This window comes from Orcinus orca, chromosome 12, assembly GCF_937001465.1.
Source record: "Orcinus orca chromosome 12, mOrcOrc1.1, whole genome shotgun sequence".
Taxonomy (NCBI): Eukaryota; Metazoa; Chordata; class Mammalia; order Artiodactyla; family Delphinidae; genus Orcinus; species Orcinus orca.
In genome coordinates, this window is record NC_064570.1 from 81,524,371 (window position 1) to 81,541,045 (window position 16,675).

General features: G+C 37.3%; 1 protein-coding gene across 17 annotated transcripts in view; it reads right to left on the bottom strand.

The window, feature by feature from the left end:
* Nucleotides 1-16,675, bottom strand: part of FAM135A (family with sequence similarity 135 member A) — a 123,645-nt gene that overhangs the window by 51,762 nt on the left and 55,208 nt on the right. For 11 of the 17 annotated variants that reach the window (XR_004483458.2, XM_033428700.2, XM_033428701.2 and 8 more), the window contains 6 exons: nucleotides 12,751-12,890; nucleotides 12,567-12,637; nucleotides 10,961-11,134; nucleotides 8,047-8,173; nucleotides 7,286-7,439; nucleotides 3,270-3,347 (listed from right to left, as the gene is read on the bottom strand). Coding sequence is in view for 14 of the 17 variants with exons in the window: in XM_033428700.2 (XP_033284591.1) it covers nucleotides 3,270-3,347; nucleotides 7,286-7,439; nucleotides 8,047-8,173; nucleotides 10,961-11,134; nucleotides 12,567-12,637; nucleotides 12,751-12,890 (744 nt within the window). In the remaining 3 variants the exon portion in view is untranslated. Of the gene's footprint in view, nucleotides 1-3,269; nucleotides 3,354-7,285; nucleotides 7,440-8,046; nucleotides 8,174-10,960; nucleotides 11,135-12,566; nucleotides 12,638-12,750; nucleotides 12,891-16,675 lie in introns of those variants that run through there. The other 6 variants (XM_033428712.2, XM_033428702.2, XM_033428705.2 and 3 more) reach the window with 3 other exon arrangements.

Sequence of the window (16,675 nt, forward strand, 5' to 3'; positions counted from 1 at the left end):
ATAAAACATACAACTAAGGTTTTATTGCACTTCACATATTATAAATTCCAGTGATCTTAGTATTTTGTATTACATATGTACATGCTTCACTTTTTACAAAAGCTCCGCTTTTTACAGTAGCTAATAGTTCAAGTCAAAATAATTTTTATAACCAAAACATATATAAAGCATGCCTGGAATATAAGCTGTTTAATGAAAATGAATGACAAAATCCTTTCCGACAAAAAGTAAGTTTCTATTTTAGTTTAATAAATTCAGTTGTCTATCAGACAGTCTAAAACCGAGGCAATTTTTTCCCATATAATCCTGACTTATTTAATGTATGCTACAACCATTTACAAAGGGGGGTGCAGATTAATTTACAATCAAAATGGTAATATTTACAAAGGAGTACAGAAACTAACAGAATAGAAGACTTATTAGTTACTTTTTGCAGGGAATACATTTCGCTAAAGCCTGAAATATCATGTTTAGATATACTCAGTTTTTCTTCAGAAATCAAACTAAAATGAGTTCTCCTAAGAGAACTCTAACAGCATAGCGTCAGCACACAACATTCCATAATCGTGTGGCTCTAAGGGAGTTTAACTGATCATTCTCACACAAAAGCAAGAATACATTCTGTGACATCCTTGAATTCATTCATCAGCTCACTGTCTCGTAAGGTATACTGAATGTTTACTAGTTGATAAAAAGAATGATAAACATTTAAATTTGATAAAATAAGCAGTTACACTGATGTGCTGAACACAACCAAGCTATGATGGGAACAACAAACACTCTGTTGGTAACTAAAACCAGGAGGACACACAAATGTTTTGGAATTCACCAAATATATAAATAACCCACTGATAACTAAAGAAATCTGCTGAGATTTCAAAAATCATTTCACAGTCAGGTAAATCAGTGGCTTCTAGTGTTAGGTTTTCCAAAAAAAAAGAAAAAATCTGGCAGACCCTGTATTAAAATCATAACTTCCATATGCCAACATCATCACATGTTTTCACATCACTCATGATGTTTTCCTTTGATAGAAGAAAATCAGCAAAATTGGTCTTAGTAGGTTACATATCCTACCTATGAATTTTTAAAAAATGAAAATAAACTTTTTAGAGTTTTGATACACTTTTCTCATCTTTACATACAAGAGCCTAAGTGCAGAAACTGGTCCATTTGCATTGTGGCTCGTGAGAGCTACTTCAATGCAAACACCTTCAGGGATGCTTAAATGCTAAACTTAACTTCAAAACCTTTGAGATGAAATGATTTCAACATCATTTAGGATTTTAACTGAGTTCAATTAATTTTTCCTTTAAAAATGCCTATATATCTATTTATACAACTGTATAGAAACGTATACAGGTTATTTTCTTACAAGTTTTCTTTTCGGCAGCGCCATGCGGTGTGATCTCAGTTCCCCAACCAGGGACTGAACCCAGGCCGTGGCAGCGAAAGCCTGGAATCCTAACCACTAGGCCACCAGGGAGCTCCCTACACACTTTGTTTTACCTTGGCTCCTCCTGCTAATTGAAGGTGGCAGCTTAGAACACATCCTTCCATATTTTCAAATATATACATATATGAGATCTGGAGTCACTGCTTTCCAAAAATGGGTGTATTTTACAAACGTGCTGCGATTTGCTTTTTTTCTCTCAGCACTACTCCATGTAAATGGGATATGCAGCCCTAAAGCACTTTTTTCAAATGGCTGCACAATATCCCTTGGTGTGGGTACCTCAAAGTCCATTCTTTGCTGAATGATGGGCATTTATCTTTGTTTTCAGTGTTTTGCCACTAAGAATACTGTGATCAATGTGCGTGCACATATACCATTACATACGAGTACTCCTTTCCGTGCTACAGATGAACAAAAATGGAGTTGCTAAGTCGAAAGGTAAATGTATCTTAAATTTATCTTCTAAATCTATCCACCCTCTCATCTCCTCATTCATTCAACAGATATTCATAGCATAGTTCAGATAATACCAATACACTGCTAGGAGTTAAGGATGAAAGATATCTCAAAAAAAGTGTTATTAACGAACTTCACTATGTTTTAGTTTCGAATCAAGTCTTTTCCCACTCAACCAAATACTGGGCCCTTCTTTATATAGGCCTTATTATATGAGCAGCGTTTTTAAAAATTATTTAGCATGCTTACATCTAAACTGATAGGCTGACAATACAATAGTTAATGAGAAGTATATTTTTATTGCTAAAAAGACCACTAAAACATGTCATAAATGACTGTTTCACACCATGAATTCTTCAATTTTATAGTTAAGTTACTTAATGAGAATATAAAATTATATTCTAAAATAATGATCATAAATAAATCTTCAACCTTTCTTTTTTCCTTCCTGATAACAAGATAAGTTTCTCACTTCACAGTTTTAGTGAAAACTGACACAATTTAAGTATTTCTGGGCTAGTTTTCATTTGAGAAATGTGGAGAAAGATTTTGGCTCCTTAATTTCCTTTTGTCCATACTTCCGAAAACTGAGAAACAAATGCTGTGATTTAATTTTATTTTTTATTTCTACAGCTTTTAGTAACTTTTAAAAAATGTAATAGTGATGGTCTATTCAACACCAAGTAAAAACTTTCAGTATACTTATGGAAAGATAATAAATTAAGTACTATTGCTATTCAAGAACAAAAGTCTATAACATATAGGGAAATATATCAATAAAATAATGAGATCGCAATATTTCCTTTCAAATGTGTAACATATCTGGATAGTGGCGACTTGATATTACTGTATTTTGCTTTTTAAACTTAGAACAATAAAAAATAAATACAAATTGACTCAAAAAACAAAGCCAGATACTAAAGATGCTTCTCTCTTTACTTCTGTAATGCATGAAATTAGCTTCAGTTTTTAAACCACATTTTATTAACCTTAGCCCTATCCAAAGACAAACTGACTTTGAACAAATTTAAGGCATTACCATTAAACCAACAAATTCTGGCAATGAACATGGTTTCCAAAAAGTGCTCTTTGTAGGAACTCTAAAATGAATATGTTAAAAGCCAAAGAAATCTTTGCATTTAACATTTCCAGTTTTAAAACTTCAATATTAAAATTAATTACAAATTAACCAAAGCTTATCTACAAACCAAATTGATTCTAATAGTAAGTTCTTACATAAGGGTGGTAGGAACATACAATATTAAGAAATACATATTTATGAAATTTGACACTAATTTAAAGCAAAGTTTCCTGCTAATTAAAAGGGATTATTTACTTAACCTATTTGTAAACGTACCTAGACAGGTGTCTTTCTGGGTTGGTGGCTGTTTTCTTCTGAGAAGGCGCTCATAAAGGACCTGCATGTTGGCCTTGGCTAGTTATAAGGATTGCACACAGCACTAGTTACTATACTCCTTTTACAATAAAATTTATTAGAATTTTCCAATTTGTTATTAATAGTTTTAGTATTGATGTGATAGTGCAGTTAGATTAGAACACTAAAGCAAAATCTTTCAGTTAGTTAATTAGCTTATTAGAATTACAAATGATGTACATTCACGTTTATGTTACTTTGTTCTTTTCTCTATTTAAGTGTATGTGCCACTCAACATTTCATAATCCAATATTATTTTTATGTTTTAGTTTCTTAAACTCAGAACTTTATAGTTGGCAGGGGTCTCAGAGATCAGCGAGGTCAACCCCCTGCCTTTACAAGTGTAGAGACCGGGGCCCCAAAAGGTTACAAGACTTGGTAAAGCCTAGATTCCAGAATCCCTGACACCCATTTTCAGTAAGGGTTCCTTGCACCAAACCAATATTTAACTGTATGTCATCAAAAAAATGTACATCATTCATCTACGAGAAAAGAAAAAGACACAAGCAGAACAGAATTCAAGGCATTATTTTTAAAAAGGGAATAGAGTTTAGATACACTCCTCACACACCATGGTGGAATTTAAGACTTTTAAATATATACATATTTGAAAACTCAAGAAAAGTGCTAAATAGTAGAAGGAAATAGAATACATCCTCTAATCAAGAACTACTTTACAAACTTACTAAAACTGGTGAATATAATGATGTTTAGTCAACAGCGTTTTACAGAAATATTATCTAGTGCCTACAATCTAATTTTGCTAGGATAAAAATAAACAATGTTAATAGTTCAGAATATGCAATAGTTTTTTTTGAATAGTTAATAATATTTTTAGATGTTTTCCTAGAATATGCATTCAAGAATAAACTAAAATTCACAATAAATAGAAAATATAAATAATGAAAAGTTTAAGAATAACACAAAGTATCACTGATAAATATTTACTGAAGATGAATCTTGAATTTAAAAATCCCTAGGAAACTACTATAAAGTATGTGCTGATGTTTATGTACTTTTCAATTATCAACAAAAACTGTATTGTGCTATTTCATTCATTCATCCATTCAACAAATATATTTTGAGTAAACACCATGTGTAAGGTACTAATAATTTTATTCTACCACTATTATTTACTTATTTGAAACTGAAGTCTAGGGGTTTGCTTTAGAATTTTATTTTCTGATAAAATATTTTAAGCAAATAATTTGGAATAAAATTGATATTCATTTAGTAACTGACTCCTGAAATTAAACATAAGGGCTCTTTTAATTATGATATTTTCTACATTATATTCATAAGCCCAAAGTAAAACATATATGCCATAAAAGCCATCCTTACTCCAAAGTTAAAAATCTTATAAATAAATGAATTATCATACTGAAGTTAGATAAATTAGTGCTAATACTGTCTAAGCTATTTGAAATAAATCTTTGCCTTTGAAAAGAGATGCTTGTTTCCTTTAAACATTATTTCCTTTTGTACAGAAATATTTTTTTATAAGTTAAAATGTGGTTCAAGTGTTTTTCCATTCGGAAACATTACACGTTAAAACTCTGAAAATTCCGTGCACGCAGCATGGACAGGCCCACCTCAGACAGGGCTCTCTGTACTAACCCACAAGAACCGCACCCAGCTGTGGGAGTCTCTCCTGTCTCTCTCAGTGCTGAACTGACTCCTTATTAAGGGAAAGGGGATGTCAAAGCTCTTCAAAGACCTAGAAGAGGCCTGCTCTTTCCTCAGCACTTTGCTCAGCCCGAAGGAATTCCTCCGTTAACCAGTTTTCCTTGTGGAGCTTCCTCACGCCTTCTGCTTTCTGGATGCCCTCCTCTTCCCTTCCTGATGCATTCAGCACATCTGGACCCCTTCAATCCTCCTGCCCTTAGAATGGAAACCAGTTTGCATAAACAGTCCCAGTTACTTACAGGTAGTAAGTGACAGCAATGGTGCACACATGCACATGCAGTGCTGAGCACTACACGATGATGCTCCACGAATTCAACATCCAAACTACTAACAGATTCTCCTATAGAAATGCCATTCCACGTGGTTTCTGTGTCATACCACTACTTTTCAGTAACATGGTATCGCCCTTCATTAACATTATGGTTTAATAGTTTTGTGGTCTGACCATTAAACCTAAGTTAACCAAAATGTATCATATAGTTCTCCTAAGAAAATGTGTTTGAATCCCAAAGAACCAAATTAAAAAATACATGAAGCATAATTTTTCCATTAATAGAGGATTAGTGATAGCTTAAATTAGCTCTATTCTACAAACAATTCTTTCATTTTCAAAAAAGAACATTTTTAGAAGTTTACATTTGAGGCAGTGGTCTCTTAAAGGATTTTCCTAAGGGAAACAGAAGATTCTAAGTACATGAAACAGCAAGGAAAAAGAATATTCCAGAGAATAGTAATCAAAAGGTTTCCGTACTACCATTTTTGACTTGAGGAAGAATACATGAGCAAGAAAGAACAAACATTTTCCTACTGCTTGTAAAACTGGGGATACATTGGGATCCTTGAATTAAACATTCTAAATAGTCAACGGAATGATATCTGTTTCTAGTCAAGTCAGGAAAAGTGTGCACTCAACTGACTGATAATGAAATTAATCCAACCCGTGGGAGCATCTGCTGACAGGCAGTGGTACAACAGCCAGCCTGTTCTCACAGCTGAACTTCAGTGAGGTACAGATCACTTTCTTACAATTCTTTTGTATCTCAAGACAGGCAGTTATAAAAACGGGCTAATTAGTCTCAAACCCAAGAATTATTTTCAGTAACTATTTTTGATAGTGCATCAATATTGTTAAAAGACAGATCCTTGAGGAACAAAGAAATAAGAACAGTGATTAATTTCAGTAAAATTTAAAAAGTAATTTCTGATTTATTCAAGTATGTAATGATAAAAATAATTTATTCTAAAGAGAATTAAAATGTGCTTTTTATGATGAGCTATTAGCTGATATTTGAAAGTAAAAGCTTATAAAACTTTCATAAAATGTCTGAATAAAAACATTTTTGCAAATCTCAATAATTTATCTTCTGTGAAGTGATATATGTATTTTGCAAACTACAAGTGGTATACAAAATCAAGGCAATATGATTTTTTATTGTGTATTACAATATACATGCAGATATTAATGTCAGACAAAAACCAAAGACTAGTGTTTTAAAATTATTTGAAAAATTTTCAGAATGTTAAAACTGAGTAATGTTATTATTTTCTGAAATGAAATAAAAGAAATAAGATCTGAGATCACTTAAAACCAAACATATGGGGCTTCCCTGGTGGCGCAGTGGTTGAGGGTCCGCCTGCCGATGCAGGGGACGCGGGTTTGTGCCCCGGTCCGGGAGGATCCCACATGCCGCGGAGCGGCTGGGTCCGTGAGCCATGGGCCGCTGAGCCTGTGCTCCGCAACGGGAGAGGCCACAGCAGTGACAGGTCCACGTACCGCAAAACAAAACAAAACAAAACAAAACACCAAACATATTTAAAAACAAAGGTCCCAAGTACCTACAATCTGCTTAGACTGTTAAATATTTGGAAGTATGGATTTAATTTATGTTACCTAATCTATCTAATTTCTCTTCCCTATCTAATAATTCTATGGATAATTACATTTGTTTTCTAGTAAGCTTTCTGCTTGTATTCTAAGAGAAGTAGTAATATTGACATACTGTTCAAAAAAATCTACCAAAAGACTCATTTCAAACTTAGCACCAAGAAATTATTTCTCAATATCATACAGTTTTTTTTAATTTCAGAAAGTAATTATCAAAGATTGAAAAAGATGAAGTTGAGAGAGAAGCAAAAGTGAAGCACATAAACTTGGTTTTAGTACAGGAACTATGGCCAAGCTGATAACTAGCAATATGAGAATGAAGAGAGTGCCTTGAACTAAAGCAGAGGTCTGGCTACTTTCAACATACCCAGTTCTAGTTTCTGACAAGAGGGAAGCTCTTCCGTTACCGTAATGAAGTAGCTGTGCAGCCCCTTGAAGGCCAGCAGGAGGGTGGCGCAGAGGGTGTAATGGAAACGGTAGGCGTGACGCAGGAAGGAGTCTGCAATGACGAAGCTGAAGCCCTAAACAAGGAGTCGATTTGGGACACACTGTTAGTAACCAAGAGTCTAAAAATAGCACCCTTGAAGCTTAGAAAAATAAAGGACTTACAAATCACAGTTAATTCTAAAACGGATAAGAAATCTAGCAATATCTTAGGGAGTTGTTCTCATTCATACAAGTAATTTAAACACAGGAAACTTCGACTGAGTGGTACTCCACTTTTGTAGTCTGAGCCCCCTTTTCTTTCAGGGGAGTAATGGCTGTATTCATACTGCTGGGTCTCAACTCTGGGTCTCAACTCTGGCAGTGACTCTTTACAAGCACCTTTGCAAAAATGATTCTACCAGTTGTGTGAAGGGAGCAGGGGGAGAGAGTAAGTAATAAAAAAGACCCCGGCTGTCAAAGGTCTCTATCCATTAAGTCTTGTAAAATCTTGAGGTATCAGGTTCGTTTTCAAAAAAACAACTGGAACCAACCAATTTGTTAAGATCATATTTAATTAGATCTGTAAGTTGTTGATCTCAAATAATGAACAAAAGAATGATCACATTCACAAACATAACAGTTAAAACAAATTTCATTCAAAGTAAGAGAGAAAAGAGAATTTATAAACATATCAGTTCTTACGTCTGGTGATAACTGTTTTGTGTAGTTAATACCAAAGACCACACTTTCAAGAGTAGGAATCACAGAATCTTTGTTTTGTGCTGGTGCATTTCTGTTTAACCAAGTAGTCTTCACAGGGCGAGGAAAGCTGGAGGAACAAGCATCACATTATTATTGTCATAAGAGTCTATTTATAGTGTTAAGTTAAATGTTTACAAAAGAAAGTCTTAGAGGGGCAGAATAAAAAGCAAGGGATTTGCAAGGCTATGATTTCTAAACTCTTCTTAAAGTAACTTTACAATTTTTCCTTTAAGAATTTGAGATAAAGTACTGGCTAACTATAAGAAGGCCAAAGCATTTGACTGGTTGGCAGTTTGGCAAAAGGGAAAAGACAGGAAAGTAAATCAAATGTACCATAAGCAGAGAGCAGCCTTCATTTGCAAAATGAATTTGCTTTGCAAAAATGAAATATCTAGATCCTAGCAACGAGGGTGTTGCAAGTCATTGGTAAATACCACTTGCTATGAAGTGTTTCTTAAAATTGAGCCTTAAAAAAAAAAAATTGAGCCGAAGAAGCTATATTGAAAAAAATCAAGTATAAGAAACAAGTTATACAAAAAACAAGCAAAGAAAAATCCTAACCTCCGTTACATTAACTCATTGATTTAATGTCTATAGTTGGGTTGATCATAGAAATTGTTTTATATAAATATAACATTTAGGGACTTCCCTGGTGGCGCAGTGGTTAAGAATTTGCCTGCCAATGCAGGGGACACGGGTTCGAGCCCTGGTCCGGGAAGATCGCACATGCCGCAGAGCAACTAAGCCCGTGTGCCACAACTACTGAGCCTGCGCTCTAGAGCCCGTGAGCCACAACTACTGAGCCCACGCACCACAACTACTGAAGAAATTAAAATAATAATAATAACGTTTAAATATGTAATACTGTAAGCTAAAAATTTTTTCATCTAGTTTAGAGGACTAAAAAGTCCAGCTATAACAAAACTCCAGGAGAAACCCTGCATTTATAGAAGCATAAATAGTGAGGAACACTACCGTTAACAGGACCCTTCTACCAGCGTACCACCAGCAAAAAGCCTTCCTTCCCCTTGCCTTGCTTTCCTTCCCGACCCTCTCCTTTACAGGCAAAGAAGGGCACAGCTCTAGCAGCGAGAGAGGGGACATCAGAGCCCAGGGCAGTGACGGAAAGAGCAGCAACCCCAGTTGTCACAGGCACCTCAGTCTCTTCTCCCATCGCCAACCAGAGCCAACAGCTAGTCCTCTTGGCTTCTGATTCTGAGCCAAAAATGTCCTCTCCTTGCAGTGAACGGTCTCTAGGAGATGAGCCGCCTGTCCCCACCAGTCTGTGCAAGAGCTGCAGTACCGCAGGAGGAATCGCACTGAGTCACCAGGATGAGCTCTCCGTACTCAGCGATTAGAGAGCAGCAGTGATAACCCGAGCTAACCGCTAGGGACTGTTTGCGCATTTCTTCCGAAAAGAAATGAAGCCATTGTTATAAAGAAAAAGGAATGCTTGAAATAGCTTCGTTAGGGATTCTTACTGAAATTACAAAACTAAGAAATTCGGAAAAATACTGGAATGTATTTTATAAACAGATTAAAAACTTTTAGCATTAAAACCTAACAGGCTATTCATATAAAAGTAATATTGTATACTACTTATTCGAAAGTTATACTTCTAAAAAACATACTTTCCTGTCAAAGAATTTTCATTGAGTTATCATGCTGTTAAAAATTAATTTATTTAATCAACATCTAAAATTGTTTTGAGTAAGTTTATAATAAAATTATATATAATCATAGGAACACTTTCCTGTGTACAAAAGTTATAGCAACTGAGAACAAGCTCTCAAAGGTCTAACAGGAAAGACAAAAATGGCAAAACAACTAGCTCCAGATCTTACTACAGAATAAGGAAGGCAAAGCAGGCCATCAGGAGAAAGAGACTTCTTCCTGGCCCCATGCTCTAAAGACATCACGGGACAACACAGGGGAAATGCGGCTCACAATTTTTACAGCAACGTAAAGACATGCAACAGGCTGTTACTTGGGGGAAATATGTTACATTGTCTTGGTTTTCTATAAATTCTGAAGTAGGTAATTCTACAAAATCACCTACTTAGTTTTCTGATAAGTCAGTTTAACATTATAACCCTTAAGCATCATCCCTAACATCAGTTGCTGGAATAAAATTTGCATCAGAAATTGTAAAGTAGTTCAGAAGTCAAGTCAATTTGGAGCCTTTTCACATAAGTTACTGATTTAAAAGTGTCTATCTGTTACCCATGCCACAAGGATGATGTCTTATTGTAAGAACTAAAGAGCTTGAACTGTATTCTTACATTAATGAAAGACAACCCATCTCCCCATGGAAGAGAGCAGAAAAAATAATTATCCCAATGAATTTATTATGATCCAGAATATCATGTACCTTTAGGCTAACATGACATAGTTTAAAACTGCTTACTGAGTAAAGATCCATAAAATTGGTTAATAACTTAGAAAACAAGAATTACTGTATAGATTTAAGAAGATAAATTAGTCTAGAGAAAAGACACAAAAACTATGAAAAAATGAATACACTTTCCCAGAGAATGAATAGTTACAGTCAGCATTGCATAAAAACAGAGGTGCAGACTAAACAATGCTGTATGGTTATTTCCATATTGCATTACTTTTCTTGGTCAGTTTATTTGACAAAGAATGCTCCATATTTTTGTAATAAAAAAGTCATCAATCTAATGTTCCCATGCTCTTATATTTTATTAATACTTTAGTATAAAAATGAAAGTGTTTATTAAGTAAGTGTGACTTTAGAAATTCCTATTTCAGTTACCTTTATCAAAGTATATGTTTTCATTATAAAAGTAAAAGATACTATGTAATTAAGGAGCGGGAAAGTGGTTACATTTACCTTATTAGTGGCTGGTGTAGTGCAACCAACGACGCATGGACTGTCACAGACACGACAGAAAGGTGGAAGTAATCAAACATGACATTGACATGGTGATGGAGGCCTCTTTGGAGGCTAAAGTGCAGCTTCAGTGTTCGGCTGCTTATTAGCTGCAAGGCGTTCAGATCATCTGCCCTATAAAAAGCAACATATTTGCTTATTAGTACGAAAATTTAGTAAAGGCAAACATTTTGTAGCATAGTTTAAACTATCAAAACCTTTAATTACTTAATTATTTTTTAAAAACAGAATGAGAATAATTTTTAAAGCATCACATTTGCATTAGACAGTAATATGAAATCTAACAGTAAGAAAATAACCAGATCTTCTAGTTTTCTAACTATACTTACAGTTTCCATGTTAATGGACTGTTTTTCACTAATGCCCCTACAAAACGAGTCCTTTTTGATACTTTAGGAAATACTCTCATCTTAAAATTTTACTCCATAGGGAATACTGTTTATAATAAAGTTGCAGTACAGTGTAGGTCAAATCCTATTGTGCTAAATCCCAAAAGGTGCTTAAAATTGTTTTTATGGTACAAAATTTTGTTATTAAGTATTGCTCAAAAATAAGCAGGTATCAATAATTGGTATATATTTTATTACAGATATTTAATCTGTCATTAGATTTACACATACAAAAATTGAAACAATGCCATGAAAATATGTCCAAATATATATCTATTTTTAACCAATATGTACATTATAATTACCTACAGCTAATTAACTATTTACTCATTTCAGCTTACTCCACTTATAGAATTGACTTCTTTTAAAAAAGAACCCCTCAAGGAATTCCCTGCAATAAACAAGTATTACAGAGGAGGAGTAGCCACCACGTAAAAAATTCTTATTCCTCCATGGTAGTAAAGATGACATCTCACAAGCAGACCTTTGAGAAATGTAACTGCTTAGACATTTATCCCACATGTAGTCTGAATTTATATACAATTTTCAAGAAGTATTTCTACAGGTACATTTGAAATGAAAAACAACCCCACGAAAGTAAAATAGTAAAATGGATCTCTGATTCTTGTTTTAAATGAATACAAGCACAGTTTGTCCCTAAAATGTATGACTGTATGTCCGGATGTGTGGACAAGTTCAGGGTAGCCAGTCCTAAAACTTCATGGACTCTGGAAACAACTGTTAAGTCTAAGAGTCATCAGTCTTGATAACTCTCTGAATATCAAGAGAGTCCCACCTGAAGGTGGCATCACTCATGCCACCAAGAAAGATAAGCCAGTGATGCAGTGGAATAGAGCTCGGTTGTGTTTAAATGCCTCAAGGCAGTGGTATTGTATCAACTGTGCAATTTCTAGAGTCTAGGAAATTGTTTCATGTTTCTTCAAGTCGTCTGACTTTGCTACCTGGAGCTCATGGAATCAGCATGGGCACAAAAAAGTAGGCCTAACCATTCCCATGAGACTCTCCCAGAAGGGAGAAGGAGTCCAAAATAAAGAAGGGGGTAGGCTGGGTTCTAAGAAGAAAATGGGGACTCTAATACAGATAGATAACAGTCATGAGTAACTTACGATTTTTAACTGTTTGATTAGCCTACTTACGAATAATCTCCATCTGTGAAGTGCAGATCCAAGGATAACAGAAAATTCATTTCCTCAAGGGTTTCTTCAATCTGAAGAGAAATTATACTATGAGCTGCCTTTTGAATATTTTATAGAAAGTTAGAAATATGCCTTGAGCCTTTACAAAAAATATTTATCTAAATATATATGAAGAAATGTTTACCTTTTTTTCATCCAACAACATTTTAACTTTGAAGATCATGACATCGTTTAAAACAACTTCCTCATTTTTATATAGAATTTGAAATGTTTTACTGCAAATCAGAGAATCATGAACTGAAGCTGGAAAGGCTAAAGTCATACCTAAAACAGATAAGATATGTAACTGACAGGTAAAAGGAAAAATACAATTATACTTTTACTTTACCATACATTTGATTATATTACTCCAATGCCATGATTTTATATAGCAGTATTAGAACATTTCTGAAAGTTTATTAATTACTATGATAAAAAATGAATAAATATGGCTTCCCTGGTGGTGCAGGGGTTAATAATCTGCCTGCCAATGCAGGAGACACAGGTTTGAGCCCTGGTCTGGGAAGATCCCACATGCCGCGGAGCAACTAAGCCCGTGTGCCACAACTACTGAGCCTGTGCTCTAGAGTCCGCGAGGCACAACTACTGAGCCTGTGTGCCACAACTACTGAAGCCTGAGCGCCTAGAGGCCATGCTCCATAACAAGAGAAGCCACCACAGTGAGAAGCCCGCGCACCGCAACGAAGAGCAGCCTCCGCTCGCTGCAATGAGAGAAAAGCCCGCACACAGCAACGAAGACCCAATGCAGCCAAAAGTAAATAAGCAAATAAATTTAAAAAATATTTGTTTAAAAAAATGAGTAAATAAGTACCTTATAACCATTACAGAACTCTTATACAACTTAATCTGAGAAGGTAAATGAGAAATCTCAAGGTAGATATTTTAAGACTGAACAGTTGATCTGTATACCACAGAAGAAAGCAATTTAGTTTTCCATAGCTGCCTAGTGAAGAATCTGGTTGGCTTTTGTCCTGCTTCCTGGGAAGTAAACTAAACTCTAAACTCTTGGAATAAAGAATTTGGTTGGTTTTTGTCCCTAATTCCTGAGAGTTAGCCTCTAAATCCTTAGAATTTCCCAATGACAGGAGTGTCTCTGTTATTCATGGTGGCCCAGACAGTTTACGGTAAGGAGATGACTCAGGACGGGGGCTGGCCACACCAGTGAGACCAACCATGTGATTGGAAATTTGGGGTTTTGAGCCACATGCTGTAAGCCCAACCTTCAGGGCAGGGAAGGGGGCTGGAGACTGAGCCATGTGGGTGATGATTCAATCAACCACATCTATGTAATGAAACACCAATAAAAACTCTGGACACTGAGGCTTGGGGTGGCTTCTCTGGTTGGTGATACTCTCTACATTGTAATACATAGATTTTTCTGGGTGGGTAATGCATCCTGACCCCTTGGGGGGATGACAATGGACTTCACAAATCTGGGACCCTCCCAGACCTGGCGCTGTGCACCTGTTCTTTTGGATGGCTCTGATTTGTATCCCTTTGCTATAACAAAACTTTAATAATAAGCAGAGTGCTTTCCTGAGTTCTGTGAGTTGTTCTCGTGAATTACTGAACCTGAGCGGGTAATTAGTAACTCCCAGTTTGTAGCCATGTGATCAGAAGCAAGGGTAGCCTATGGATCCTCAAGTTGCAGCTGGGATCTGAGGTGAGAGCAGTATCACGGAAAACTGTGTCCTTTACCTGCAAAGTGTGGTCCACCTCTGGGCTGTTGGGTGTCAGGTCATCCCAACAGCCCACTTGCTGTCTTATTACTCAATCCTCCAGAAATAACATGATGGGAAAGAACCTGGAGATGTTTAATCTAGAGACTATGCACAGTGGGCATCTCCGTGGGCAGGGAGCCCAGAGTGAGATACCAGAGTCCACCTGGAGTAAGGTGGGTGTCCCTGCTGGGGTGGCCTGAGGTCTGAGCCTGTGCAGGTGCTGAGGGAAATCCAGGTAGAACAAGGTACTGGGAGCCCAAGCAAGATGAGGGGGCAACTGCATGGGAGGGGACCTAAGACTGTGGGGGAGGAGGGGGTCCTGGCAGAGGGGCAGCCTGGTACAGGGTGCCAGAGTCCCAAAAGGAGGAGAGAAACTTCTCTCGGGGGGTGAAGGTGGGTGTGGGCAGAAGCCTGATACACTGCAATGGAGCCCAAGTGAGGGGAGGAGAATATCCCTGCAGGAGGAGCTCCTGGCAGGAGGGCTGAGCAAGTCCGGGTGGGGTGAGGAGGGTGTCGCACAGGGACGTGGGCTGCAGGAGGTGCTGAAGCCCGAGAGGTGGGCGAATGCATCGTGAGGGAGGGAGGCACTGACAGGAGCTGGTTATGGAAGGGGCTGATCAAGTGAGAAAACACACCAAGGGTCAGGAGAGCCAGGTGCCCTACTGAGACCTTTCAGGGAAAGAAGGTCCACAGATGGAAAGGAGATAAAACGAATCCTGCGGTTTTGGACTAAACTGGACTAAAAGTAGAAATACTCATGTGAACTCGTGGTTTTTACTACATGTTTAGATAAGGAAAAACAGGTGTAAAAACAGATGTAAATACATTTACATGAATACATGTAAATGTATTCGTGTATGGGTAAATATATACATATATACATGTACTCACGAGCTCTGTCCACTCACAGGGCCTGAGAACACAGCCCCCAGTACTGGTTTCTAATACAATTCTCCACGAAGAAGAACCAAGGCTTTGCAGAAATGGTTGACTCCAGAGCTGGGGCACACACAGGACAAGATCCATCTGGACCATCTTTTCATACCAGAAAGCAAGTAAGTGCTAGGAGAATGAGGGGGCACATCAAAAGGGCAGAGAAGCCAGCTTGAAGAGGTTTCCCTGGTCACAGCGGGGATAAACTGAGCGTCAAAGTAAATGACGACAGAAATGGATTAACATGCACTGAATAATAGAGAAATTCATAAATCCACACTGATATAAATACATACATACACACCAGAAGTTTGAAGGGAAAAAGAGTGACTTTACAGTGAAGTCTGACAGAGACTTAAATGATGCAAGTTAACATCACATTAATGGGACACACAGAAGTCATGTGTCACCTAGTGAGATACATGAGATGAGCACAGCACTGCTCCTGAGATAGTCCTGTCTGTCACACACCACGAGGAAATCACAGACCAATGAGAACTGAAGGACATTCTACAAATTATCGGGGTTCCAGTCTTCAAAGGCGTTACGGTCATGAGACTCAAAGACAGACCGAGGAACTATTGCAGAACGAAGGGAACTGAAGAGGCATAGCACTTATTACAAGGCATGATTCTGAACTGGATCATTTGCTGCAAAGGACTTTATGGGGAAAACTAGCAAAACTTCAGTGGGTCTGAGGATAAAGTGGCAGTAATGTATCAGTGTTAGCTTTGTAATTTGATGATTTCATTGGGTTATGTAGGACAATACTCTTGTTTGGAGGAAATACCCACTAAGGTGTTTGGGGATAATGGAGCATCGTGTTGGCAAATTACTCTTAAACAGTCCAGGAAGAAAGTTCTTTGTATCGTACTTACAACTTTTCCCTTCATGCATATATGAAGGGAAATCAAGTATCAGAAACTTAACTTCTGTAACTTACAGAGAAGAGGAAGAAATTTTTCTCAATGGAAAGTAAATTTTTTAACGTGCCCAGGTAATGCAAAGTCAGAATCTGCCACCTCAGAGAGCACCGGTGAGGCTCCAGCTCTTCCGCATTCCTCCTCCCGCCCGGCCTGCAGCTCCTGCGCTGCCCGCCAGTGCTTGCAGACAGCCTCTGTGTCTCCTCTCTATGGCCACCTCCACTGCCTCTGAATGCCACGTTGCCACACAGCACCACTTGGCACTCTGCTCCTGTCTGCAGTCCCTACAGAGCCCTGGAAGCCCTTACTTCTTGAAGGCTGTATCTCTTAACTCAAGGTTAACTTCCTCCCGAACGACTGCAGCCATCACTGTGGGTGAGAAACCTCCCCGACGTCTTCCCTCCCGACCCTCAGGGCTCTCGCCTTGCAGCCCTCCTGGCTCCCACTCCTGCCTCGAACCCTGGACCTTTAC